The sequence below is a fragment of the Agelaius tricolor genome, unplaced genomic scaffold, assembly GCF_023055355.1.
Source record: "Agelaius tricolor isolate 1412-34295 unplaced genomic scaffold, bAgeTri1.0.p SCAF_110, whole genome shotgun sequence".
Lineage (NCBI taxonomy): Eukaryota > Metazoa > Chordata > Aves > Passeriformes > Icteridae > Agelaius > Agelaius tricolor.
Window position 1 is genome coordinate 298,462 of NW_027269370.1, and position 26,615 is coordinate 325,076.

At 54.3% G+C, this 26,615-nt stretch overlaps 3 protein-coding genes and 1 long non-coding RNA gene across 7 annotated transcripts; 2 read left to right on the forward strand and 2 right to left on the reverse strand.

The window, feature by feature from the left end:
- Positions 1–824: 824 nt before the first annotated feature.
- On the forward strand, positions 825–7,086 carry PRRT1 (proline rich transmembrane protein 1). Its single transcript, XM_071419555.1, has 4 exons — positions 825–1,031; positions 1,663–2,207; positions 3,779–3,994; positions 5,929–7,086. The coding sequence occupies exons 1-4, from the start codon at positions 1,013–1,015 to the stop codon at positions 6,103–6,105; spliced, it is 957 nt and encodes a 318-aa protein (XP_071275656.1). The 5' UTR covers positions 825–1,012; the 3' UTR covers positions 6,106–7,086.
- Positions 7,087–8,345: 1,259 nt separating this feature from the next.
- Positions 8,346–13,377, reverse strand: FKBPL (FKBP prolyl isomerase like). The gene is made up of 3 exons (XM_071419551.1): positions 13,244–13,377; positions 9,578–12,974; positions 8,346–9,374 (listed from the first exon to the last, which is right to left on the reverse strand). The coding sequence occupies exon 2, from the start codon at positions 12,947–12,949 to the stop codon at positions 11,096–11,098; it is 1,854 nt and encodes a 617-aa protein (XP_071275652.1). The 5' UTR covers positions 12,950–12,974; positions 13,244–13,377; the 3' UTR covers positions 8,346–9,374; positions 9,578–11,095.
- Positions 13,367–25,824, forward strand: LOC139586270 (cyclic AMP-dependent transcription factor ATF-6 beta-like). 4 transcript variants are annotated; one of them, XR_011677661.1, is made up of 9 exons: positions 13,367–13,589; positions 13,890–13,966; positions 14,069–14,150; positions 14,590–14,672; positions 16,146–16,200; positions 18,255–18,380; positions 21,949–22,091; positions 24,491–24,794; positions 25,722–25,824. XR_011677661.1 is itself a non-coding variant. In XM_071419553.1 (9 exons), exons 1-9 carry the CDS (start codon positions 13,499–13,501, stop codon positions 25,803–25,805), a joined length of 921 nt encoding a protein of 306 aa, XP_071275654.1. In that variant the 5' UTR covers positions 13,367–13,498; the 3' UTR covers positions 25,806–25,820. The 4 variants fall into 4 exon arrangements, 3 of the variants coding, with proteins under 3 accessions (XP_071275654.1, XP_071275653.1, XP_071275655.1); XM_071419553.1 differs by having other exon boundaries at positions 24,491–24,670; positions 25,722–25,820; XM_071419552.1 differs by lacking the exon at positions 25,722–25,824 and adding an exon at positions 24,795–24,965 and having other exon boundaries at positions 24,491–24,670.
- On the reverse strand, positions 25,022–25,706 carry LOC139586273 (uncharacterized). Its single transcript, XR_011677662.1, has 4 exons — positions 25,538–25,706; positions 25,260–25,398; positions 25,162–25,226; positions 25,022–25,119 (listed from the first exon to the last, which is right to left on the reverse strand). It is a non-coding gene; the product is annotated as an uncharacterized lncRNA (long non-coding RNA).
- Positions 25,825–26,615: the final 791 nt, after the last annotated feature.

A 26,615-nucleotide genomic window follows, 5' to 3' on the forward strand; every position in this document is an offset into this window, starting at 1 on the left:
ATCAAAATTTTGGGGGCGGGTCCCAGGTGAGGATTTGGGGGTCCAGGTGAAGTTTGGGATGGTCCAGGTGAGGATTTGGGGTCGGAATTTGGGGTCAGAATTTGGGGAATTTGGGGCTGATTCCAGGTCAGAATTTAAGGGATCCGAGCCAGGATTTGGGGTCGATCAGGCCCCGATCCAGCGGAATCCAGGCCAGGATTTGGGGGTTGAAAAGGCTCCAATCCGGCGGATCCGGGCCAGGATTTGGGGTCGGATCCTGATCCAATCCAGGCCAGGATTTGGGGGTTGATTCCATCCCCAGTTCAGCAGAATCCAGGCCAGGATTTGGGGGAATCCAGGCCGGGTTTTGGGGGTCAATCCTGATCCAATCCAGGCCAGGATTTGTGGGATCCAGGCCGGGTTTTGGGGGTCAATCCTCATCCAATCCAGGCCGGGTTTTGGGATTTGAGGAAGCTGCAATCCAGTGGAATCCAGGCCAGGATTTGGGGTTTCAGGAAGCTCCAATCCAGGGAATCCAGACTGGGTTTTGCAGAGTCCAGGCCGGGTTTTGGGGATCGATCTTGATCCAATCCAGGCCGGGTTTTGGGGAATCCAGGCCGGGTTTTGTGCTCGATCCTGATCCAATCCAGGCCGGGTTTTGTGCTCGATCCTGATCTAATCCAGGCCAGGTTTTGTGCTCAATCCTGATCCAATCCAGGCCGGGTTTTGGGGAATCCAGGCTGGGATTTGTGCTCGATCCTGATCCAATCCAGGCCAGGTTTTGTGCTCAATCCTGATCCAATCCAGGCCGGGTTTTGGGGAATCCAGGCTGGGATTTGTGCTCAATCCTGCTCCAATCCAGGCCGGGTTTTTGGCTCGATCCTGCTCCAATCCAGGCCGGGTTTTGGGGAATCCAGGCCGGGTTTTGTGCTCGATCCTGCTCCAATCCAGGCCGGGTTTTGCGCTTGATCCGGCCCCGCTCCAGCGGATCCAGGCCGGGTTTTGGGGGTCCCGGTCCCGGTTCGGCCGGGCCATGGCGGCCGAAAAACCCGGTACGGAGCGGGGGAGGGGATGGGAGGGGAACCGGAGGGGGGGGGTCCCCAAAATTGGGGGGGGGGGGTCGGGGTGTGGGGGATGGGGGGAGCCGGGCGCGACCCCTCCCCCACGGTGCTAAAAATAACCCAAAATTGGGGGAGGGGGGGGGAGGGGGAGAGAGGGGGCGGGGCGACCCAAAAACGTGGATGGAGGGGGGGGGGGAGGGGTGGGAAAATTTTTATTTTTGGGGGGGAAAATTTGGGGAGGGGGATGGGGAGGGAATTTTTTGGGGAATGGGAATTTTTTGGGGGGGTGGGGGATGGGAATTTTTGGGGTGGGGGATGGAAATTTTGGGGGGAATGGGAAATTTTGGGGTGGGGGATGGGAATTTTTTGGGGGGGTGGGCATGAGAATTTGGGGGGGGGATGGGAATTTTGGGGGGTGGGGGTTGGGATTTTTTTGGGGCACGGGAATTTCGGGATCGGAGATGGTGATTTTGGGGTGGGGGGTGGGAATTTGGGAATTTTGGGATTTTGGGGTGGGGGGTGGGAATTTGGGAATTTTGGGATTTTTGGGGGGGGGTCTCGCTGCTGACCCCTCCCCCTTTCTTCCCCCCCCCCCCCTTTTTTTCCCCTCCCCCCACCCCAGGAGGGCCGGACGGGGCTCCCCTCCCCCACTCCTCCCCTCCCCCCTACGGCCCCCCGGCCCCTCCCCCCGCCGGCCCCGCCCTGCTGGGCGGGGCAGGGGGCGGGGCCTCCACCCTGCCCCGGGGTTTCCCAGGGGCGGCCACGTTACCCCGGGGAGGGGCGGGGCCTCTGGGCTGGGGAGGGGGCGGGGCTTTGGGGGTCGGGGGCGGGGCCCTGGGGGTCGGGGGCGGGGCCCTGGGGGCGGCCACGCTGCCGCGGGGGCTGGCGGGAGGGGGAGGGGCTGGGGGCGGGGCCATGATGGGGGCGGGCGGGGGAGGGGCGGCGCACGCGGCCACGCTGCCCCGCCCCCCCCCTCATCACCACCACCCCCACCACGCCCCCCTCCCCCCCCAGCCCTACGGCCCCGCCCCCAGCCCCGGCCCCGCCCCTCCCCCCCCGCCCCCGCCCCCCGTGGGCTTCGCCGCCCCTCAGGCCCCGCCCCCGTTCGCGCTGCAGCTGCAGCCCTGCGGCACTTCCGGGTACCTGCCCGTGTACCCCGGCGCGCAGGTGAGGGGGCGGGGCCTGAGGGGGCGGGGCCTGAGGGGCGGAGCCAATGGCGGCGGGGAGTGAGGGGGTGGAGACAATCGGGCAGGGCAAAAAGGGTGGGCGGGGGCCACAGGAGGGCGGGGCCAGAGAGGTGGGGCCAATGGGGGAGGAGAGTGAGGGGGAGGAGCCAATGGGGGCAGTGCCTGAGGGGGCGAGGCCTGAGGGGGTGGGAATGGAGAGGGTGGGGTTAATGGGGCGGGGCTTAATGGGGTGAATCCTTTGAGGGCAGGTTAAAAGGGGGTGTGGTTAAAGGGGCGTGGTTTAATGTGGGTGTGGTTTCAAGAGGGCGTGGCTTAAAGGGGGAGGAGTTAAATGGGTGTGGTTAAAGAGGGGGAGTGGTTAAAAGGGTGCGGTTAAAGGGGGAGTGGCCTAGAGAGGGCGTGGTTTAAAATTTGGTGTGGTTAAAGGGGTGTGGTCAAATAGGGTGTGGTTAAAGGGAGGGGCTTAAAGAGGGTGTTTCTAAAGAGGGAGTGGTGAATGAGGGGGCGTGGTTAAAGAGGGAGTGGTTAAAGAGGGTGTGGCTAATTGGGGCGTGGCCAAGTAGGCCATAAATCAAGGGGCGTGGTTAAAGATGGGTGTGGTTGAAGTGGGAGTGGTTAACGAGGGGGCGTGGTTAAATGGGAAATTATTTCAATGGGGGTGTGGTTTAACACAAGGTGTGATTAAAGGGGGTGGGGCCTAAATGGGTGTGGTCAAAGGGGCGTGGCTAAACAGGGAGTGGTTTTAAAGGCGTGTGGTTAAGGAGAGGCGTGGCTTGAGAATTAGCATATTTGAAAGGGGCGTGGCCATCATACAGATGGGCGCTTCCTGATTGGCTGCAGTTACAAGATATGGGGCGAGGCCTCATAATCCCAAACCAATGGGGCGTGTCCTCCCCCCCAAAAAGGGGGCGTGGCTTATGCTCCTATTCCCAAACCAATGGGGTGTGTCCTCCCCCCCAAAAAGGGGGCGTGGCTTATGCTCCCAATCCAAAACCAATGGGGTGTCCTCCCAATCCAAAACCAATGGGGCGTGTCCTCCCCCAAAAGTGGGCGTGTCTTATGCGCCTAATCCCAAACCAATGGGGCGTGTCCTCCCCCAAATAAGGGGGCGTGGCTTATGCTCATAATCCCAAACCAATGGGGCGTGTCCTCCTCCAAAAAAGGGGGCGTGGCTTAAGGTCCCAATCCCAAACCAATGGGGCGTGTCTTCCCCCACATAAGGGGGCGTGGCTTATGATCATAATCCCAAACCAAGGGGGCGTGTCCTCCCAATCCAAAACCAATGGGGCGTGTCCTCCTCCAAAACAGGGGGCGTGGCTTATGCTCCTAATCCCAAACCAATGGGGCATGTCTTCCCCCCAAAAAGGGGGCGTGGCTTACGCTCCCAATCCCAAACCAATGGGGCGTGTCTTCCCCCCAAAAAGTGGGCGTGGCTTAACCTCCCCCTGACCCCATTTTGGGGAACCAAAACTTAATTTTTGGGCGGGTGTGTGTGTGTGTGTGAGGTGAAAGTGGGCGTGTCCTCCTCTAACCCCTCCCTCCCCCTCGCAGCCTTTCAGCTCTGCCCCCCCCGGCCCCGGCCCTTTGCCCGGCGCGGTGGGCGGGGCCGGGGCGGGCGTGGCCCCGCCCCTGGGGCCGCCGCTGGGTCTGGGGGTGCCCGAGGGGCAGCGGGGGTCGCCCCCCCACGATTACCTGCCCATCGCCGTGCTGACCACGCTCTGCTGCTTCTGGCCCACGGGCGTGGTGGCCATCGTCAAAGCCGTGCAGGTGAGAGGGGGGACTGGGGGGTTTGGGGGGGTTTGAGGGGGATTTGGGGAATTTTGGGAATTTTGGGGGGATTTGGGTGGGATTTCGGGGCATTCTGAGGGGATTTTGGGGGGGATTTTGTGGGGATTTTGTGGGGATTTTGGGGGGGCTTGGGGGCTTTTGGGACATTTTGAGGGGATTTTGTGGCGATTTGTGGGGTTTTGGGGGGATTTCGGAGAATTTTGAGGGGATTTGGGGGGGGTTGTAAGGATTTGGGGGGGTTTTTGGGGATTTGGGGATACTTAGAGGGGATTTTGGGGGGGGATTTCCAGGCGTTTTGAGGGGACTTTGGGGGGGGGGTTTGGGGGGATTTGGGGGAATTTTGAGGGGAGTTTGGGGGAGGTTTGGGGGGGATTTTGGGGGGTTTGGGGGTTTGGGGGGTTTTGTGGGGGTTTGGGGGAGATTTGGGGTGAGTTTGGGGCCATTTCAGGGCATTTTGAGGGAATTTTGTGGGGATTTTGGGGGGCTTCGTAAGTATTTGGGGGGATTTTGGGGGGGTTTGGGGGGGATTTGGAGGGTCTTGAGGGGGTTGAGGGGATTTGGGGCGATTTGGGGGGGGATTTGGGGGGATTTCGGAGAATTTTGAGGGGATTTGGGGGGGTTTGTAAGGATTTGGGGGGGGGTTTGGGGGGGATTTTTTGGGGGGTTTGTAAGGATTTGGGGGGATTTTGGGGGGGGCTTGGGGGGATTTGGGGGTACTTTGAGGGGATTTTGGGGGGATTTTGGGGGGATTTTGGGGGATTTGGGGAGTTTGAGGGGGTTTGGGGGGGTTTCGGGACGTTTTGAGGGGATTTTGGGGGGATTTGGGGGGGTTTGGGGGGATTTGGGGGGGGATTTCGGAGAATTTGGGGGGGGTTTGGGGGGGATTTTGAGAAGATTTTTGGGGGGTTTTGTGAGGATTTTCGGGGGGGTTTCCAGGCATTTTGAGGGGACTTTGGGGGGGGGGGGGTTTGAGGGGGGTTTGGGGGGAAGTTGGGGGGAATTTCGGGGCATTTTGGGAGGGTTTTTGGGGGGAGTTTGTGGGGATTTTGGGGGGATTTTGGTGGTTTTTGGTGGGACTTTGGTGATTTTAGTCTGGATTTCGAGGTTTTGGATGGGATTCTGGGGTTTTGGGGTTTTTTTCGGGGATTTTGGTGGGATTTGAGTGGGATTTTGGTGGTTTTCGTTGGCAATTTTGTTGACTTTAGTCAGGATTTCGGGGTTTTGGGTCGGATTTTGGGATTTTTGGGTTTTTTGGGGATTTTGGTGGTTCTCAGTGTGGATTTTGTTGACTTTACTCGGGATTTCGGCTTTTTGGGAGGGATTTTGAGATTTTTTTTGGGTTTTGGGGGATTTTGGTGGTTTTCATTGGCGATTTTGTTGACTTTAGTCGGGATTTCGGGGGTTTGGGTCGGATTTGGGGATTTTTTTGGGTTTTTGGGGATTTTGGTGGTTTTGTTGACTTTAGTCGGGATTTTGGGGTTTTGGGTTGGATTTTTGGGTGTTTTGGGGGATTTTGCTGGTTTTCAGTGGGGATTTTTTTGACTTTACTCGGGATTTCGGCATTTTGGGAGGGATTTTGGGATCTTTGGGGGTTTGGGGGGATTTTGCTGGTTTTCGTTGGAGATTTTCGTGACTTTACTCGGGATCTTGGCATTTTGGGTGGAATTTTGGGATTTTTGGGGATTTTGGTGATTTTAGCCGGGATCTCGCCGTTTCGGGTGGGATTTTGCTGATTTTAATTGGGATGTCCAGGATTTGGGCGGGATTTTGGTTTTTTTGGGCAGGTTTTGGGTGCGATTTTCTCGTTTTCACTCGGGATTTTCGCGGGGATCCGGGCGGGATTTCGGCTTTTTCCGCCGCGCCGGTGCCTAATTAGGAACTAATGAGCCAATTAACCAATTACCGCGGCCCAGGTGCGCACGGCGGTGGCGCGGGGGGACATCGTGTCGGCCGAGATCGCCTCGAGGGAGGCGCGGAATTTCTCCTTCATCAGCCTGGCCGTGGGCATCGCCGCCATCGTGCTCTGCACCATCCTCACCGTGGTCATCATCATCGCCGCCCAGCACCAGGACAACGACTGGGACCCCTGAGAGACCGGCCCGGAAAGGGGAAAAAAAATCCCGATCCTTTTCTCAAAAAAAAAAACGAAAAAAATTCTGGGGGAAAAAGGAAAAAAAAAAGGGAAAAAAAACTCCAAAAATCCCTAAAAGCCTTCAAAAAAATCGGAGAAATGTCCAAAATATTCCCCCCAAAAATCATCCCTCCTTTTCTCAAAAAAAAAAAGAAAAAAAAAAAAAAATTCTGGGGGAAAAAAAGAAAAAAAAAAAGGAAAAAAAAAACCCAAAAAATCGCCCCCTAAAAAGACCCAAAAGCGTTCAAAAAAAAAGGGAAATATCCTCAAAATATTGGCCCCAAAAATCCCGCCAAAAAATAAAAAAAAAAGCTGGGGAAAAAAGGAAAAAAAAGGAAAAAAAAAAAAGGAAAAAAAACCCCAAAAAAATCCCCCCAAAAAAGACCCAAAAGACTTCAAAAAAATGGGAAAAATCCGCAAAATATTGGCCCCAAAAATTCCCCACAAAAAAACCCCAACAAATAAAAAATCCTGGGGAAAAAAAGGAAAAAAACAGAAAAAAAAAAAAAAAATAAAAAATCGCCCCCAAAAAAGCCCGAAAAGCCTTCAAAAAAAATCGGAAAAATGCTCAAAATATTGGCCCCAAAAATTCCCCCCCCCAAAGAAAACCAACAACAAAAAAAAAATCCTGGGGAAAACAAAAAAATCGGAAAAATGCTCAAAATATTGGCCCCAAAAATCCCCCCAAAAAATAAAAATAAAAAAAAAACCCAAAAATTAAAAAAAAATCACCCCAAAAATTAAAAAAAAGTCCCCCCCCAAAAAAATCCAAAAAAAATCCCCCACATATTTCCAAAAAATACCGAAAAAATACGAAAAAAAAAATCAAAAAAAACACCCAAAAAATCCGCAAAAAATCACAAAAAAATCCTCTAAAAATTCCAAAAAAATTCTCAAAAAAAAGCTCCTGAAACCTCCCCAAAAAAAGGTAAAAAAAACCCCTTAAAAAAGCCCTAAAAAAACCCTAAAAAAAACCCCCAAAAATCCCCCAAAACCCCACCGGGGAGGGGCTTCTCCATCCCATAATAAGCCCCAGGGACGCGGTGAAGGTTTTGGGGATGGGGGGGGGGGAACCTGAGGAGCGTCGCGGTTGCCATGGCAACGGGGCCCAAACCGCGTTGCCGGCATCCCATAATAAGGGGGGGATGACGTCAGCACCGTCGCCGTTGCTGTGGCAACCGTGGACAAACCCCCCCCTTAGAAACGCTGGCGTTGCCATGGAAATGGGGACCAGAATCGACTCCTGGCATCCCATAATAAGGGACGCGGGGTGGATGTTGCTATGGAGATGAGGAGCGGCGCGGTTGCCACGGCAACGGGGCAGAAACCGCGGGGTTTTGGGGGGCGTCGCCATGGAAACAACAACAACAACAACAAAAAAATCGGTTCCTGACATCCCATAATAAGGCGGGGGTGGGAGGGGTGACGAGGAGCGGCCGGCGTTGCCATGGCAACGGGGCAAAAATGGCGTCTGGAGCGTTTCCATGGCAATGAAGGGGGGGAATCGCGTGGCGACGCCATCCCATAATAATCAGGGGAGGATGAAGGGGGGGATGATGCCATCGTTGCCATGGCAACGGGGCAGGAACCGTGGGTTTTGTGTTTTTTTTAATTTATTTTTAAAGAGTGTTGCCATGGCAACGGGGCCGTGAGGAGACGCTGCCCCCATCCCATAATACCCCCCCCCCCCCCGCACGCGGTCGCCATGGCAACGGCCGGCAAACCCCGCCCCCTCGTGCTCTCCCACGATGCTTTGCGGCCGCGCCCCTCATTTGCATGCCAAGCCCCGCCCCCCTCTCGCGCTGTGCCCCGCCCCCCCTTTGGTGCCTCAATAAAGCTCTATATTGATACTGGGGGAGGGGCGGTGCTTATGTTAATGAGGGGGCGGGGTTAATGGGGGTGGGAGGGGGTTGTGGTTTCCGTGGTAACGCCCTGCTCAGCCCCCCCCCTCTAATTAATGAATGATTGTTAATGAGGGGGTTTATTAATTGGGGATGGAGCTTCCATCAAAAGAAATATGGACTAGGGGTTAATTATCATAAATTAGCATTGATTATTTATGCTAATTAGCCTAATTAGCTCTGCCCATACACAGATCTACTCCCAACCCCTTGATGAAGCCGCTCTCATTAAAGCCTCATTAACAAACATCATTAATCAACAAGTCAGCACACCCCCACAGGTTCATAATTACCATAATTAACGCAATTAACACACTTTATTATATACATGCACAATTAGCAGCTCGTTAATGAGCCCATGCCTGAACCACACCCGTCCCACAGCGATATCAATTACTCCGTGTCACTAATTAACCCTGGTCACCCCCTAATTAGGGCTAAATAGCCTTAATTAGCGCTAATTAGGCAAACAGCCTGGTGTCCCTGTCCCTGGCCGCCATTTGCCTCTAATTACCCACTAATTACCCCCAAATTGCTCCCTAATTGCTCCCTAATTACTCCCAAATTGCTCCCTAATTTCCCGCAAATTACTCCCTATTTATCCCCCAATTACCACTTAATTACCTGCCCAATTACCGCCAATTTACCCCTAATTACTCCCTAATTGCTCCTAATTACTCCCTAATTCACCCAAATTGTCCCCAAAATCACCCCAAATTACCCCCTAATTGTTCCCTAATTGCTCTCAATTACTCGCAAATTAGCCTCCTAATTACTCCCAAATTTTCCCCTAAGTACAACGAAATTATCCCCTAATTACCCCCTAATTAGCACTAATTAAGCAAACATTTTACCCAGCCTGCTGCCCAGCTCTTTGTCCCTCTCCATTGCCGTGTCCCGGACCCTAAAAAGCCCCAAATTACCCCAAAATTACCCCAAATTTACTCCCTTAATTACCCATAAATTATCCCCAAATTACCCATAAATTATCCCCTAATTAGCGCTAATTAAAAGTCTATTTTCCCCAGGTGCCCGTCCCTCTCCCTGGCCACACCCCTAACCCTAAATACCCTCAAATTACCCCGAAATCACCCCCAAATTGTTCCCTAATTATCCCCAAATTACACCCCTAATTACCCCCTCATTACCACCAAATTACCCCCTAATTACACCCCAATTACTCCTAATTACTGCTAATTATGCAGACATCTTGTCAAGCCTAGAGGCCAATTGTGCATCCCTCTAAATAGCCCCAAATTGCCACAAAATTAACGCCTAATTAGCGCTAATTAGCACCTAATAACTCCTAATGAGTGCAAATTACACACTAATTAATTTCAGGGTAATTAGCACTAATTAGTGGTAATTATGGGTGTAATTTTGGGGTGATTTGGGCTCTGGGGCCTGACTGTGGCGAAGGACCCCCAGCTGCGCATGTGCTGAGGGAACATGCTTGCTAAATTAGCGCTAATTAGCCCATAATAACTGCTAATTAGCGCCACTTAACCACTAATCAGCATCATAATGAGCCTAATTAGTGCTAATTACCCACTAATTTCCCCCTATTTATCCCTAACAACCACGAGCGAGTGCTAATTACTGCCTAATTCTGCCATATTTACCCCAATAAGCGGCGAATGAGTGCTAATTAGCAGCTAATAACTCCTAATAAGTGCCAATTACACACTAATTAGTGCTAATTACCCCCAAATTGCCACCAATGTACTGCCTAATTACCCCCTAATCACCCCTAATTAGCGCTAATTAACTGAACATGTTCCCGTGGCCTGCTGTGTCCCCCTCACCATAGTCAGTCCCCGGAGTCAAAATCCCTCCAAATCACCCCAAAATTACACCCAATTACCCCATAATTGCTGCTAATTAGTGCTAATTAATTATTAGCACTAATTTCTCCCTTATTCCCCTCAAATTTCTCCTTACTAATTAGTCCTTACAAAATACTCCTTACTAATTAAGCAGCCATCTTGTCCAGCCTGGTGGCCCGGCCATTTTCCCTCTCCCTCTGACCCTAAATCCCCTATAGTTGCCTACACATTAACGCTAATTAACGCCTAATTAGCGCTAATTAGCACCTAATAAGTGCCAATTACACACTAATTAGTGCTAATTACCCACTAATCAGCACTAAAGGAGCCTAATTAGCGCTAATTACCCACTCATTCCCCCATATTTACCCTAATAACCAGCGAATGAGCACTAATCACCGCTAATTATCGCTAATTAGGCGAACATCTTGCCCAGCCGGGTGGCCAGCTGCGTGTCCCTCTGCCTGGCCTTGTCCCTGACCCGGCCCAGCTCCCGGCTGGCCCCGGCGTGCCCGGGCCTGGCCCTGAGCACGGCCACCAGATCCTCCCTGGCCGCCTCCAGGTCCATCATGGCGGCCCTGATTGCGCACTAATTACGCGCTAATTACCCCCAATTCGCTCCTGTAATTGGCTCCAAATCGCCACCAAGTTAGCCACTAAGTACTCCTTGCTAATTAATGGGCGTCTTGGAGGCGTTAATTAGCGTTAATTTGGAGGGAACTGTGGGGGATTTAGGGTCAGAGGGAGAGGGAAAATGGCCGGGCCACCAGGCCGGACAAGATGGCCGCCTAATTAGAAATGAGTAATTGGTAAGGAGTAATTGGGAAGGAGTAATTAGTGAGTAACTTGGTGGCAATTTGGGGGTAATTAGGGAGACATTTGGGGGTAATTAGTGGTTATTATGGGGTAATTGGGTGTAATTTTGGGGTGATTTAGGCTCTGGGGCCTGACTATGGCGAAGGACCCCCAGCTGCGCATGTGCTGAGGGAACATGCTTGCTAAATTAGCGCTAATTAGCCCATCATAACTGCTAATTAGCGCCACTTAACCACTAATCAGCACCATAATGAGCCTAATTAGCGCTAATTACCTACTAATTTCCCCTAACAACTTAGTTTTTACCCCTAACAACCGGTGAATGAGCGCTAATTACCCCCTAATTCCCCCATATTTACCCCTAAAAATCGGCGAATGAGCACTAATTATCGCTAATTTTCACTAATTAGGCAAACATCTTGCCCAGCCGTGTCGCCAGCTGCGTGTCCCTCTGCCTGGCCTTGTCCCTGACCCGGCCCAGCTCCCGGCTGGCCCCGGCGTGCCCGGGCCTGGCCCTGAGCACGGCCACCAGATCCTCCCTGGCCGCCTCCAGGTCCATCATGGCGGCCCTGGCCACGCCCCTGGCGTACCTGGCGCCCAGGTGATTTGGGCGCAGCTCCAGGGCCTTGCCCGCGTTGCCGGCGGCGGCCGCGGCCTGGCCCAGCCGCAGCTGCACCTCGGCCAGCCCGGCGTGGAGCTCGGCCTTGACCTCGCCGAGCGCCGGGGGGAGAGGAGGAGGCCCCGCGGCCGCCACGGCCGCGCGCAGGGCCCGGCGCAGGGCGCGCGCGGCCGCCTCCGCCCGGCCGGCCCTCAGCAGCTCGGCGGCGCGGGCGCGGCCCGAGGCGGCCACCGGGCGCCAGCGGACGGACGGAGGGACGGCCCAGAAGGGCGGAGCCGGGGTGAAGCGGCCCAGCCGGACGCTGAGGGCGATGGCGGCCGCCGCTCCCACAGGCCGCAGCCAGGCCAGCTCGGCCCTGGCCATGGTCTCCAGGGCGGCGTCCAGCAGCGATGACCACGGGCCCTCGGCAGAGCCCAGCCGGACGCTCTGCCAGCGGCCGGACACGGGCGGAGGGGCCCAGGGGGAGCGGACAGAGCCAGGGACGGACAGACGGACGCGGCACAGGGAGCCCGGGCCGGGCCGGGCAAGGCCGCGCCCAAGCCGGACAATCAGTTTGGACCACTCCCCATCCGGGCTGGGCAGCCAATGGCCGGGCTCGGGGAGGGCTGGGCACGACCGCTCGGCATCAAGCTCCGCCCCCTGGGTGGTTGGGTCTGCCCCACTGTGCTCAAGAACCACCCCCTGGCCTTTAAGCTCCACCCCTTGGCTCTTAGGATCTGCCCCACTGTTCACAAGCTCCGCCCCTCGGCCTTTAAGCTCCACCCCCTGGCCTTTAACCTCCACCCCATGCAGTTTAAGCTCCACCCCTTGGCTCTTAAAATCTGCCCCACAGTTCCCAAGCTCCGCCTCGTGGCCTTTAAGCTCCTCCCCCTGGCCTTTCAGCCCCACCCCCTGTGGTTTCAGCTCCACCCCTTGGCCCTTAGGATCTGTTCCACAGTTCCCAAGCTCCGCCCCCTGGGCTTTAAGCCCCACCCCCCAGACTTTAGAGTGCTCAAGCTCCACCCCTTGGCCAGTAGGATCCACCTCCCAGTCATCAAGCTCCTCCTCCTCATCATCAGGCTCCGCCTCCCAGCTCTCAAGCTCCGCCCCCCACGCCGCCAGCCCCTCCTCATCTGGTGCTCTAAGCCACGCCTCCTCCAGCGACCAATCCCAGGGGTCCCGCGCCTGATTGGCTGCGGCCGCCAAAGGCGTGAGGCCATTGGTGGGATCATGGAGGGGCGGGGCTTGGCGCTCGTTGGGTTTGTTTGATGCGTTCTGATTGGTCATGAGCTGTGGCGCTTTGTCCTGATTGGTGGATGGCCTCGCTGTGTCCTGATTGGCTGGAGATTTGTGTCCTGAGGTCTGATTGGTTGAAGCTTTGTGTGCTGTGAGCTCATTGGTCGAGGCTTTGCACGCTGTGTCCTCATTGGCTGCCGGTAGCTCCTTGCTGTTATTGGTCATCTCCCGTGTATCTGCGTCCTGATTGGCTGAGCTGCAGCTCCCCTTCCTCTCATTGGCCAATCCCTGCAGCGGAGCATCCTCATTGGCCGCTGCTAATCCCTCATCTGGATGCTGATTGGCCGCCGCTTCCACGGCGTCTTTGCTCCCATGGGCTCCCTCAGGAAACGCCGCTCCCTCATTGGCCGACGCTGCCCCTTCCATCTCCCCTTGACCAATTGAAATGCTCCTGATAACAAAGAGGCGTGGCCTCATCAGAGGGGCGTGACCAGCACTCAGGGGGCGTGATCATTTATCAGAGGGCGTGGCCAACCATCAGGGGGCGCGGCCTGACCGCGATTTACGCGGAGGAAGCAGAACCAGAACCCCCCCGACTTCCCCTTGCCGTGACGTCACTTCCGCTTTCTCTCCCGCCAGGCCCTGCCGCGCCGCCGCGCCGTTTCCATGGGAACCCCCCTCGCCCTTTTCCCTCTCACCGAGCCCGGGACCGTCTCCTACCGGCTCGCGGCTCCCGGTTCTCCGCTCCGGTACCGGAATTGGCGCCGGTGCCGCCTCCCCGGGCCGGTCCCCGCCGCCGCTTCCCCTTTAAAACCCTGAGGGAGCCCTGAGGGAGCCCGGAAGCGCCGCACCGCGCATGCGCCAAGAGGCGGGCGGGAATTCTCCGCGCTGCTATTGGTCGGAGGGGCAAGCTGAGCGAACGCCGATTGGCTGGCGGCCAGGAGGGGCGTGGCTAAGCGGCGTGAGGGGGGGAAGATGGCGGCGGCGGCGCTGGCGCCGGAGCTGCTGGTGCAGCTGGACCCGGGGCGGTTCCCGGCCGATAATTTGCTGGGGGCCGAGGATTGGGGTGAGGGCCCGGCCTGGGGACGGGTCCGAGGGGTGAGGGAGGGCGGGCAGGGGTAGCGAATGGGGGAGGATTCGTGTGGGGAAAGGGGGCGTGGCTTGCGGAAGGGGGCGTGGTTACTATAAACAAATCAACTCGGGGGCGCGGCTTGTGTGGGCGTGGTTTTGTGGGCGGGGTTTATAATGGCATTGCCTGATGGAGGGGGCGTGGCTATTTGATGGGTGTGGTTCTTAAATGCAACAAAATGGGCGGGGCTACGATGGGCTGGGCGTGGTTTCGCTAACCACGCCCCCTTTTATGCAGATGACGCTCTCTACAGTTGCCTCGACGACCGCCTGGACCCCGCCCACCTCTTCCCCTCCTTGGACCCCGACCCTATGGTAAGCTCCGCCCATTTTATTCAAACCACGCCTGTTTGGGGGCGTGGTTTGATATGACCACGCCCACTTTGGGCGGTCCCAAACGTGGTCCCTCCCCCCCAGTTCGGCTGCGCCTTGGATGCGGGGGGCGGCGCCAGCCCCCCCGACCCCCCCTGGCACCAGGAGCCCCCCCTGCCCTGCCCAGGTGAGATTTGGGCGATTTTGGGGCAATTTTGGGGGGTTTGGGGCAATTTGGGGCGTTTAGAGGGGATTTAGGGGGGTCCTTGGGGGATTTGGGGAGAATTTGGGGAATTTTGGGGGGGGTTTAGAGGAGTCCTGGGTGATCCTGGGGGAGTTCAGGAGGGATTTTGGGGACTGGGGGGGATTTGGGATAAATTTGGGGGTTTTAAGGGGAAATTTTGGGCGTTTTAAGGGGAAATTTTGGGGGGTTAGGGTAGGGAATTTGGGGGTCCTGGGGGATTTTAGGAGGAACTTTTTGGGTGTTCAGTGGGGATTTGAGGAGATTTTGGGGCTTATTTGGGAATTTTTGGGACATGTGGAGAAGGATTTGGGACATTGGAATGGGAGGGGTGACCCAAAACCCCCCAAAACGCCCCCAAAATTCCTCCTTCCCCCCATTAAAGATCTGCAGGTGAAATCTGAGCCGGGCTCCCCGACCTCATCCCTGAGCTCCGACTCCTCCTGCGCCTCCGAGCCCCAAATTTGGGTATGAGACCCCCCAAAAATACCCCAAAATCCCTTCAAAAACTCCCCTCAAAATCCCCAAAAATTCCCCCAAAAATCCTCCCAAAAAACTCCAAAAAACCTTCTCAGAAATCCCCCCAAAATCCCAAAAAAATACCCCAAAAATACCCCAAAATCCCTTCAAAAATTGCCCTCAAAATCCCCAAAAATTCCTCCCAAAATTTCTCCAAAATCCACCAAAAATCCTCCTTAAAAAACCCTAAAAAACCTTCTCAAAAATCCTCCAAAAATCCCAGAAAAATCCCAGAAAAATCCCCCAAGAAATCCTTCAAAAAACCAAAAATATCCCCACAAATCCCCCTAAAATTTCTCCAAAATCCGCCAAAAATCCTCCTTCAAAAACCCTAAAAAAATTCTCAAAAATCCCCCCAAAATCCCCCAAAAAATCCCCCCAAAAATCCCAGAAAAAAACCCAGAAAAATCCCCCAGAAAATCCCCCCCAAATGCCTTAAAAACTCTTTCAAAAAACAAAAAAAAAAATCCACAAAATCTCTCTAAAATCCCCCAAAAATCCTCCTTAAAAAACTCTAAAAAACCTTCTCCAAAATCCCCCCCAAAGTCCCCAAAAATTCCCCCAAAATTTCTCCAAAATCCGCCAAAAATCCTCCTTAAAAAACTCTAAAAAATCTTCTCAAAAATCCCCCAAAAATCCCCCAAAAAATCCCAGAAAAATCTCCCAAAAATCCCAGAAAAATCCCCAAAAAATCTCCCCAAAAATCCCAGAAAAATCCCCCAAAAAATCCCCCCAAAATACCTTAAAAAATCCTTCAAAAAACCAAAAAAATCCACAAAATCTCTCCAAAATCCCCCAAAAATCCTCCTTAAAAAACCGTAAAAAACCTTCTCAAAATCCCCCTAAAATTCCCTGAAAAATTTTCCCTAAAATTCCTAAAAATCCCCAAAAAACTGCCTCAAAAATCCCCCCAAAATCACCAAATATCCCTCCCAAAAATCCCTCCAAAAACCCCAAAAATCCCCCCAAAATCCCTCCTTTAAATCCTCCCAAAAATCCTCCTAAAATTCCCCCAAATTTCCCCCAAAAATCTCCCTTAAAACTCCTAAAAAACCCCAAAAAATGTCTCAAAAATCCCCCCAAAAACCCTCCTAAAAATCCCCCCAAAAACCCTCCTAAAAGTCCCGCCAAAATCCCCAAAAATGCCCCCAAAAATCCCCCCCAAATACCCCTAAAATTCCCCCCAAAATCTCCCCTAAAACTCCTAAAAACCCCCAAAAAATGTCTCAAAAATCTCTGCAAAATCCCTCCCAAAAATCTGAAAAAAACCCAAAAAAAGCCCAAAAAATCCCTCAAAATTCTCCCAAAATCGCCTTAAAATCCGCCCAAAAAACCCCAAACCCCCCAAAAACCCCAAAATGCCCCAAAATGGCCCCAAAATGCCCCAAAAACCCCAAATCCCGCTCAGCTCTGTCCCCACAGGCCCCCAGCCCCCCCAAAATGGGGGTGAAGCCGGAGCCCCCCCAGGACCCCCCAGGTGAGTTTGGGAATTTGGGATGGGGAGGGCTCCAAAAAACCCCAAAAAATCCCAAAATCCACCCAAAAACTGCCCCCAAACCTCCTCAAATCCCCCCAAAATTCCCCCCAAAATCCCCCAAACCTCCCCTGGACCCCAAAATCCCCCCCAGATCTCCCCAGGACCCCCCAAATTCCCCCCAAATCCCCCCAAATTCCCCCTCAAATCTCCGCCCAAATTCCCCAAAGTTCCCCCCAAATTTCCCCCCAAATTCCCCCCAAAATCCCTGAAATTTCCCCCCAAATTCCCCCCCAAAATCCCCCAAATCTCCCCCAAATTCCCCCCTAACCTCCCCAGGATCCCCCAAAATCCCCAAAATCGCCCAAATTCCCCCCTAAAATCCCCCAAAATCCCCAAAATCGCCCAAATTCCCCCCTAAAATCCCCCAAACTCCCCAAAATCTCCCAAATCCCCCCCCAAATCCCCCCCAAAATCCCCCCCCAAAATCCCTTCAAATCTCCCCCAAAATTCCCCAAATCTCCCTCAAATCCCCCCCCAAAATTCCCCCAAAATCCCCCAAATCTCCCCCAAATTTCCCCAAATCCCCCAACCCCCCCAAAATCCCTCCCCAAATTCCCCCAAATCCCCCCAAAATCCCCGAAATTTCCCCCCAAATCCCCCCCAAATCGCCCCCCAAAATCTCCCCCAAATCCCAAGAAAATCCCCCCTAAATCTCCCCCAAAATCCCCAAAATTTCCCCCAAAATGCCCAAATCCCCCCAAAATCCCCCAAATCCCCCAAAATTCCCCCCAAATCTGCCCCAAAATTCCCCCCAAACCTCCCCAGGACCCCCAAAATCCCCCAAATCAACCCCAAATCTCCCCCAAACCCCCCCAAAATGCCCCCAAATCCCCCCCAAATCTCCCCTAAAATCCCTCCCCAAATCCCCCAAAATTCCCTCCAAACCCCCCCAAAATCCCCCAAATCCCCCCCAAATCCCCCCGAAATCTCCCCTAAAATCCCCCCCCAAAATCCCCCAAGTTCCCCCCAAATCCCCCCAAACCTCCCAGGACACCCCAAAATCCCCCAGACACCCCAAAATCCCCAAAACCCCTGAAAAATCCCCCCAAAATTCCCCCCCAAAATCCCCAAAATCTCCCCCAAAATCCCCCTCAAACCTCCCCAAAATCCCCCCCAAATCCCCCCCCAATCCCCCCCAAAATCCCCCCAAATCTCCCACAAATCCCCCAAAATCCCCCAAATCTCCCCCAAAATCCCCCCCAAAATCCCCCAAATCTCCCCCAATTCCCCCCCACAATCCCCAAATCCCCCCAAAAGTCCCCCCAAACTTCCCCAAATTCACCCCCAAACCCCCCCCAAAATCCCCAAATTTCCCCCCAAACCCCCCCAAAATCCCCAAATTCGACCCCAAACCCCCCCCAAAATCCCCAAATTTCCCCCCCAAAATCCCCAAATTTCCCCCTAAAATCCCCAAATCCCCCAAATTTCCCCCCCAAATCCTCCAAAATCCCCAAATTTCCCCCTAAAATTCCCCCCAAAATCCCTGAAATTTCCCCCCCACAGCCCCCAAATCCCCCAAATTTCCCCCAAATTTTCCCCAAACCCCCCCAAAATCCCCCCCAAATCCCCCCCAAAATCCCTCAACGCCCCCCCCAAATCCCCCCCAAAATCCCCCAAACCTCCCCAGGACCCCCCAAAATCCCCAAAACCCCTGAAAAATCCACCCCAAATTTCCCCCAAAATCCCCCCCAAATCCCCCCAAAATCCCCAAATTTTCCCCCCAAATCCCCCCCAAACCTCCCCAAATCCCCCCGGGACCCTCCCAAATCCCCCCCAAACCTCCCAAATTTCCCCCCAAAATCCCCAAATTTCCCCCTGAAATCCCCAAATTTCCCCCCAAAATCCCCAAATTTCCCCCCCAAAATCCCCAAATCCCCCCCAAAATCCCCAAATTTCCCCCCAAAATCCCCAAATCTCCCCCTAAAATCCCCCAAATCCCCAAATTTCCCCCCAAAATCCCCAAAATTCCCCAAATTTCCCCAATTTTCCCCCAGGGGCGCTCCGGGCCCAGGGCCCCTCCCCCCCCCAGCGGCTCCGGGCGGCCCCGATCCAGCCCCGCCCCCCCCCGGGCCCCCCAAAACCCCTCGGGGCGGAGCCCCCCGGGAACGGGGCCCTCACAGGTGGGAACGGGGGGGATTTGGGGATTTTGGGGGGATTTGGGGAGATTTGGGGGAAATTTGGGGGGTTTTGGGGAATTTGGGGGAGTTTGGGGCGAGTTTGGGGGTTTGGGGGGGATTTTTGGGGATTTTGGGGGGAGTTTGGGGGGGATTTGGGGGAAATTTGGGGGGATTTGGGGGGCGATTTTGGGGAGATTTTGGGATTTTGGGGGGGATTTGGGGGAGTTTTGAGGGGGATTTGGGGGAGTTTGGGGGGAAATTTGGGGGGATTTTGGGGGAAATTTGGGGGTTTTGGGGGGATTTTGAGGGGAATTCGAGGAAGTTTGGGGGATTTAGGGGGGTTTTAGGGGGGGATTTGGGGGAAATTTGGGGAGTTTGGGGAAGTCTTGGGGGAGTTTGGGGGGGATTTTGGGGGGGATTTGGGGGAAATTTGGGGAGATTTTGGGAGATTATGGGGGGGATTTTGGGGAATTTTGGGGATTTTGGGGGAAATTTGGGGGAAATTTGGGGATTTTGGGGGAAATTTGGGGGGGATTGTGGGGGAAATCTGGGGGGATTTGGGAGGAGTTTGGGGGAAATTTGGGGGCTTTGGGGGGGAATTTGGAGGATTTGGGGGGATTTTAGGGGGGATTTGGGGATTTTTGGGGGTTTTGGGGGGATTTTGGGGAGGTTTGGGGGATTTGGGGGGGGATTTTTTCGGGGATTTGGGGAATTTTGAGGGGATTTTGAGGGGGATTTGGGGGATTTTGGGGGAAATTTGGGGAAGTTTGGAGGAGTCTTTGGGGAGATTTGGGGGGATTTGGGGGGGATTTTGGGGGGGAATTTCGGGGGAGTTTGGGAGGGATTTGGGGGGAATTTGGGGATTTGGGGGGAATTTGGGGGGTTTTGGGGAGGATTTGGGGGAAATTTGGGGGGGATTTTTCAGGGGTTTTGGGGGAATTTGGGGGGATTTGGGGGAGTTTTGGGGATTTTGGGAGGGGTTTTGGGGGGGATTTTTGGGGGAGATTTTGAGGGGGATTTGGGGGGATTTTGGGGATTTTGGGGGAAATTTGGGGGGGATTATGGGGGAAATCTGGGGGGATTTGGGAGGATTTTGGGGGAGTTTGGGGGGATTTGGGGGGATTTGGGGGAAATTTGGGGATTTTGGGGGGAATTTTTGGGGTTTTGGGAGCAATTTTGGGGAGATTTGGGGGAAATTTGGGGGAGATTTTGAGGGGATTTTGAGGGGGATTTGGGGGGGATTTTGGGGAATTTGGGGGAAAATTTGGGGATTTTGGGGGGGATTTTTGGGGTTTTGGGAGCGATTTTGGGGAGATTTGGGGGGCATTTTGAGGGGATTTTGGGGGAAATTTGGGGAAGTTTGGAGGAGTCTTTGGGGAGATTTGGGGGGATTTTGGGGAGATTTGGGGAGTTTGGGGGAGTTTGGTGGGATTTGGGGGAATTTGGGGGGTTTTGGGGAGGATTTTGGGGAGATTTGGGGGGGATTTAGAGGGGGAAATTCGGGGGATTTGGGGAGATTTTGGGGGATTTTAGGGGGGATTTTGGGGGGCATTTTTTGTGATTTGGGAGGATTTTTCGGGGGGTTTTGGAAAGTTGGGAGGGGTTTTGGGGCGGATTTGGGGGGATTTTGGGGAGATTTGGGGGGGATTTGGGGGAGTTTGGGGAGGGTTTTGGGGAGATTTGGGGGGGTTTTGGGGGAATTTTTTTTTTTTTTCAAGCAGGAATTTTGGGGGTTTTTGGGAGGATTTTTGGGGTGGATTTTGGGTTGAATTTGGGGTATTTTGGTGCATTTCCAGTGCCCTGCACGCTGCTGCTCTCCCACATTTTGGGGTTGATTTTGGGGTGGATTTTGGGTTGATTTCAGGTGATTTTGGGGTGGATTTTTCAGGAATTTTTGGGTTTTTTAAGGAGAAATTTTGGGATTTTTTGGGAGGATTTTTGGGGATGGTTTAGGGGTTGATTCTGGGTTGATTTCAGGTGATTTTGGGTTGAATTTGGGGTATTTTGGTGCATTTCTAGTGCCCTGCACGCTGCTGCTCTCCCACGTTTTGGGGTTGATTTTGGGGTTGGAATTTCAGGAATTTTTGGGGTTTTCTGAGCAGGAATTTTGGGATTTTTTTGGGACGATTTTGGGGTGGATTTTGGGTTGATTTCAGTTGGGGTTGATTTTGGGTTGATTTCAGGTGATTTTGGGTTGATTTCAGGTGATTTTGGGGTGGATTTTTCAGGAATTTTTGGGGTTTTTTGAACGGGAATTTTTGGGTTTTTTTGGGGATGGTTTTGGGATGGTTTTGGGGTGGATTTAGGGGTTAATTTTGGGTTGAATTTGGGGTATTTTGGTGCATTTCCAGTGCCCTGCTCACTGCTACTCCCCCAGATTTTGGGGTCGATTTTGGGATGATTTCAGGTGATTTTGGGGTGGATTTTTCAGGAATTTTTGGGGTTTTTTGAGCAGGAATTTTTGGGTTTTTTTGGGGATGGTTTTGGGGTGGATTTTGGGTTGATTTCAGGGGATTTTGGGGTGGATTTTTAAGGAGAAATTTTGGGATTTTTTGGGAGGATTTTTGGGGATGGTTTAGGGGTTGATTCTGGGTTGATTCCAGGTGATTTTGGGTTGAATTTGGGGTATTTTGGTGCATTTCCAGTGCCCTGCACGCTGCTGCTCTCCCACATTTTGGGGTTGATTTTGGGGTTGGAATTTCAGGAATTTTTGGGGTTTTCTGAGCAGGAATTCTGGGATTTTTTTGGGACGATTTTGGGGTGGATTTTGGGTTGATTTCAGGTGATTTTTGGGGTTGATTTTGGGTTGATTTCAGGTGATTTTGGGTTGATTTCAAGTGATTTTTGGGGTGGATTTTTCAGGAATTTTGGGGGTTTTTTGAACGGGAATTTTTGGGATTTTTTGGGGATGGTTTTGGGATGGTTTTGGGGTGGATTTAGGGGTTAATTTTGGGTTGAATTTGGGGTATTTTGGTGCATTTCCAGTGCCCTGCACGCTGCTGCTCTCCCACATTTTGGGGTGGATTTTGGGTTCATTTCAGGTGAATTTGGGGTGGATTTTTCAGGAATTTTTGGGGTTTTTTAAGGAGAAATTTTGGGATTTTTTGGGAGGATTTTTGGGGATGGTTTTGGGGTTGATTCTGGGTTGATTTCAGGTGATTTTGGGTTGATTTTTGGTGATTTTGGTGCATTTCCAGTGCCCTGCACGCTGCTGCTCTCCCACATTTTGGGTTGGATTTTGGGGTGGATTTTTTGGGAATTTTTGGGGTTTTTTGAGCAGGAATTTTGGGATTTTTTGGGAGGATTTTTGGGGATGGTTTTGGGGTTGATTTTGGGTTCGTTTCAGGTGATTTTGGGTTGAATTTGGGGTATTTTGGTGCATTTCCAGTGCCCTGCACGCTGCTGCTCCTCCCACATTTTGGGGTTGATTTTGGGGTTGGAATTTCAGGAATTTTTGGGGTTTTTTGAACGGGAATTTTTGGGGTTTTTTGAGCAGGAATTTTGGGGGTTTTGGGGAGGATTTTTGGGGTGGATTTTGGGTTGAATTTGGGGTATTTTGGTGCATTTCCAGTGCCCTGCACGCTGCTGCTCTCCCCGGCCGAGCTGCTCCTCCCGGGGGGGCTCCTGTGCCTGCCCCACCCCCCCCCGGCACCCCCCAAAACCATCGCCCCTGGCCCCGCCCCCGCCACGCCCACGGCCACGCCCACGGCGGATGTGAGTGACCCCTGAGTGACCCCTGAGTGACCCCTGAGTGACCCCTGAGTGACCCCGGAGTGACCCTGAATGACCCCTGAGTGACCCCTGACCAAATCTGTGCCCACCTGCACCCAACTGACCCCACCTGCACCCACCTGAACTCACCTGTGTGCACCCATCTGCACCCACCTGACCCCACCTGTGTGGACTCACCTGCACCCACCTGAACCCACCTGTGCCCACCTGGACCCACCTCACCCCACCTGACCCCACCTGCACCCACCTGCGCCCACCTGTGCCCACCTGTGTGGACCCACCTGCACCCACCTGCACCGAACTGACCCCACCTGCACCCACCTGTGCCCCCTGTGCCCACCTGCACCCACCTGTGCCTCCTGCACCCACCTGACCCCACCTGCACCCTCCTGCACCCACCTGTGCCCACCTGAACCCCCCTATCCCCACCTGTACCCACCTGAACCCACCTGCACCCAACTGACCCCACCTGCACCCACCTGAGCCCATTTGTGGCCACCTGAACCCACCTGAACTCACCTGTGTGGACCCACCTGCACCCACCTGTGCCCACCTGCACCCATCTGACCCCACCTGTGCCCACCTGTGTGGACCCACCTGCACCCACCTGCACCCACCTGCACCCACCTGACCTCACCTGTGTGGACCCACCTGCACCCAACTGACCCCAACTGACCCCACCTGCACCCACCTGAGCCCATTTGTGGCCACCTGAACCCACCTGAACTCACCTGTGTGGACCCACCTGCACCCACCTGTGCCCACCTGCACCCATCTGACCCCACCTGTGCCCACCTGTGTGGACCCACCTGACCTCACCTGCACCCATTTGTGGCCACCTGTGTGGACCCACCTGCACCCACCTGTGTGGATTCACCTGAATGCACCTGCACCCATCTGAACCTACCTGAACTCACCTGTGTGCACCCACCCGCACCCACCTGAGCCCCCTTATCCCCACCTGAACCCTCCTGCACCCACCTGCACCCAACTGACCCCACCTGCGCCCACCTGAACGCACCTGAACCCACCTGTGTGGACCCACTTGGACCCACCTGACCTCACCTGCACCCACCTGACCCCACCTGCACCCACCTGTGTGCACCCACCTGTGCCCACCTGACCCCATTTGAACCCACCTGAACTCACCTGGACCCACCTGCACCCACCTGAACTCACCTGTGTGCACCCACCTGTGCCCACCTGTGTGGACCCACCTGACCCCACCTGTGCCCACCTGCACCCATGTGAACCCACCTGCACCCACCTGTGTGCACCCACCTGCACCCCCCTGCACCCACCTGTGCCCACCTGCACCCACCTGTGTGGACCCACCTGAACCCACCTGCACCCACCTGGACCCACCTGCACCCACCTGTGTGGACCCATCTGAACTCACCTGTGTGCACCCACCTGTGCTCTCCTATCCCCACCTGCACCCACCTGTGTGGACCCACCTGACCCCACCTGTGCCCACCTGCACCCATCTGAACCCATCTGAACCCACCTGTGTGGACCCACCTGCACCCACCTGTGTGGACCCACCTGAACCCACCTGCACCCATCTGAACCCACCTGCACCCACCTGTGTGGACCCACCTGCACCCACCTGAACTCACCTGTGGACCCACCTGAACCAACCTCACCCCACCTGCACCCACCTGTGCCCACCTGCACCCACCTGAACCCCCCTGCACCCACCTGACCTCACCTGTGTGGACCCCCCTGTGCCCCCCTATCCCCTCCTGTGCCCCCTGCACCCATCTGAACTCACCTGGGTGCACCCACCTGCACCCACCTGCGCCCACCTGCACCCACCTGCACCCACCTGTGTGGACCCCCCTGAACCAACCTCACCCCACCTGCACCCACCTGCGCCCACCTGACCTCACCTGTGTGGACCCCCCTGACCCCATGTGCACCCCCCTGCACCCACCTGTGCCCTCCTATCCCCACCTGCACCCACCTGTGTGGATTCACCTGAACGCACCTGCACCCATCTGAACCTACCTGAACTCACCTGTGTGCACCCACCTGCACCCACCTGTGCCCCCCTGTGTGCACCCACCTGCACCCACCTGAGCCCCCTTATCCCCACCTGCACCCACCTGCACCCACCTGATCTCACCTGTGCCCACCTGACCTCACCTGTGTGGACCCACCTGTACCCACCTGAACCCCCCTGCACCCACCTGACCTCACCTGTGTGCACCCACCTGCACCCACCTGACCTCACCTGTGTGGACCCCCCTGTGCCCCCCTATCCTCTCCTGTGCCTCCTGCACCCACCTGACCTCACCTGGGTGCACCCACCTGCGCCCACCTGCACCCACCTGCGCCCACCTGCACCCACCCATGCCCACCCATGCCCACCCGTGCAGGTGCGGGCGCTGCGGCGGCAGCAGCGAATGCTCAAGAACCGCGAGTCCGCCAGCGCCTCCAGGCGGCGGCGCAAGGAATACCTGGAACACCTGGAGAGGAGCCTGAGGCGCGCCCTGGCCGACAACGAGCGGCTGAGGAGGGACAACGGCGCCCTCAGGAGGAGACTGCAGGAACTGCAGGTGAGAGACACCTGGGACAGGTGAGATACACACAGGATACACCTGGGATACACCTGGGGTACACACGGGATAGGTGAGATACAGGGACAACGGCGCCCTCAGGAGGCGGCTGCAGGAACTGCAGGTGAGGGACACCTGGGATACACCTGGGACAGGGGAGATACACACAGGACACACCTGGGATACACCTGAGTTACACATGGGTTACATGTGGGATACGCACGGGTTACAGCTGGGTTACACCTGGGTTACACACCTGGGATACACCTGGGATAGGTGAGATACACCTGGGTTACACCTGGGTTACACCTGGGTTACACCTGGGATAGGTAAGACACCCCTGGGATACACCTGAGATACACTTGAGATACACCTGGGGGCATTGGGAACACACTTGGGATACACCTGGGTTACACCTGGGATACACCTGGGATACTCACAGGTTACACCTGGGTTATACCTGGGACAGGGGAGATACACCTGAGATACACCTGAGATACTCACGGGTTACACCTGGGATACACCTGGGATACTCATGGGTTACACCTGAACACACCTGGGATACACCTTGGATACACACGGGTTACACCTGGGATACACCTGAGATACACATGGGATACACCTGGGGGCATTGGGAACACACCTGGGTACACCTGGGTTACACCTGGGACACACCTGGGATATACACGGGTTACACCTGGGATACACCTGGGACAGGTGAGATACACCTGGGATACACCTGGGATACACCTGGGTTACACCTGGGACAGGGGAGATACACCTGAGATACACCTGAGATACTCACGGGTTACACCAGGGTTACACCAGGGATACACCTGAGTTACACCTGAGTTACACCTGGGACACACCTGGGTTACACCTGGGATACACCTGGGATACTCACAGGTTACACCTGGGACACACCTCGGTTACACCTGGGTTACACCTGGGATACTCACAGGTTACACCTGGGTTACACCTGAGGCTCCCTGGGCTCCCCTTTGCTCCCCTGACCCCTCCCCCCCCCCCCCGTTTTTTTTGCCCCCCCCAGGGCCCCCCGCCCCTCCCCCCAGTGAAGCTGGCGTGTCTGGGGGCGCTGCTGCTGCTCACCTGGTACCTGGCACCGCTCAGGTGAGCACAAAACACCCCAAAAATCCCAAAAACATCCCCAAAAAATCCCCCCAACAATCCCCAAAAAATCCCCAAAAATCCCCAGAAAATTCCCCCTAAGAATCCCCAAAAGTTCCCCAAAAATCCCAGAAAAATCCCTGAAAAATTCCAAACAAATTCCAGAAAAATCCCAGAAAAATCCCAGAAAAATCCCAAAAAAAATCCAGAAAAATCACCCAAAAATCCCAGAAAAATCCCCAAAAATTGCCCAAAAAATCCCTGAAAAATCACCCAAAAATCCCAGAAAAATCACCCAAAAATCCCAGAAAAATTCCAAAAAAATTCGAAAAATATCCCCCAATAATCCCCAAAAAATCCCCCCCAATAATCCCCAAAAAATCCCCTCAAAAATCCCAAAAAAATCTCCCCAAAATCCCAGAAAAAATCCCCCCAATAATCCCCAAAAAATCCCCCATAGATCCCAGAAAATCCCCTGAAAAATCCCCGAAAAATCCCTCAAAAAATTCCCCCAACAATCCCAGAAAAATCCCCCCCCAAAAATCCCAGAAAAATCCCCCTCAAAATCCCCCAATAATCCCCAGAATTCCCCCCAAAATCCCCCAAAAATACCTTAAAAAATCCCCAAAAAATCCCAGAAAAATTCCAAACAAATTCCAGAAAAATCACCCAAAAATCCCAAACAAATTCCAAAAAAATCCCCCAATAATCCCCAAAAAATCCCCCAAAAAATTCCCAGAAAAATCGCCCAAAAAATCCCAGAAAAATTCCAAAAATTCCAAAAAAAAATCCCCCCAAAATCCCAGAAAAATCTCCC

Coding starts and splice junctions, on each gene's coding strand:
- PRRT1 (XM_071419555.1), top strand. Junction 2,208..3,778: donor CCGTGTACCCCGGCGCGCAG/GTGAGGGGGCGG, acceptor TCCCCCTCGCAG/CCTTTCAGCTCTGCCCCCCC. Junction 3,995..5,928: donor CCATCGTCAAAGCCGTGCAG/GTGAGAGGGGGG, acceptor ACCGCGGCCCAG/GTGCGCACGGCGGTGGCGCG.
- FKBPL (XM_071419551.1), bottom strand. CDS start 12,949: ATGGAAGGGGCAGCGTCGGCCAATGAGGGAGCGGCGTTTCCTGAGGGA.
- LOC139586270 (XM_071419552.1), top strand. CDS start 13,499: ATGGCGGCGGCGGCGCTGGCGCCGGAGCTGCTGGTGCAGCTGGACCCG. Junction 13,590..13,889: donor GCTGGGGGCCGAGGATTGGG/GTGAGGGCCCGG, acceptor CCTTTTATGCAG/ATGACGCTCTCTACAGTTGC. Junction 14,151..14,589: donor GCCCCCCCTGCCCTGCCCAG/GTGAGATTTGGG, acceptor CCCCCATTAAAG/ATCTGCAGGTGAAATCTGAG.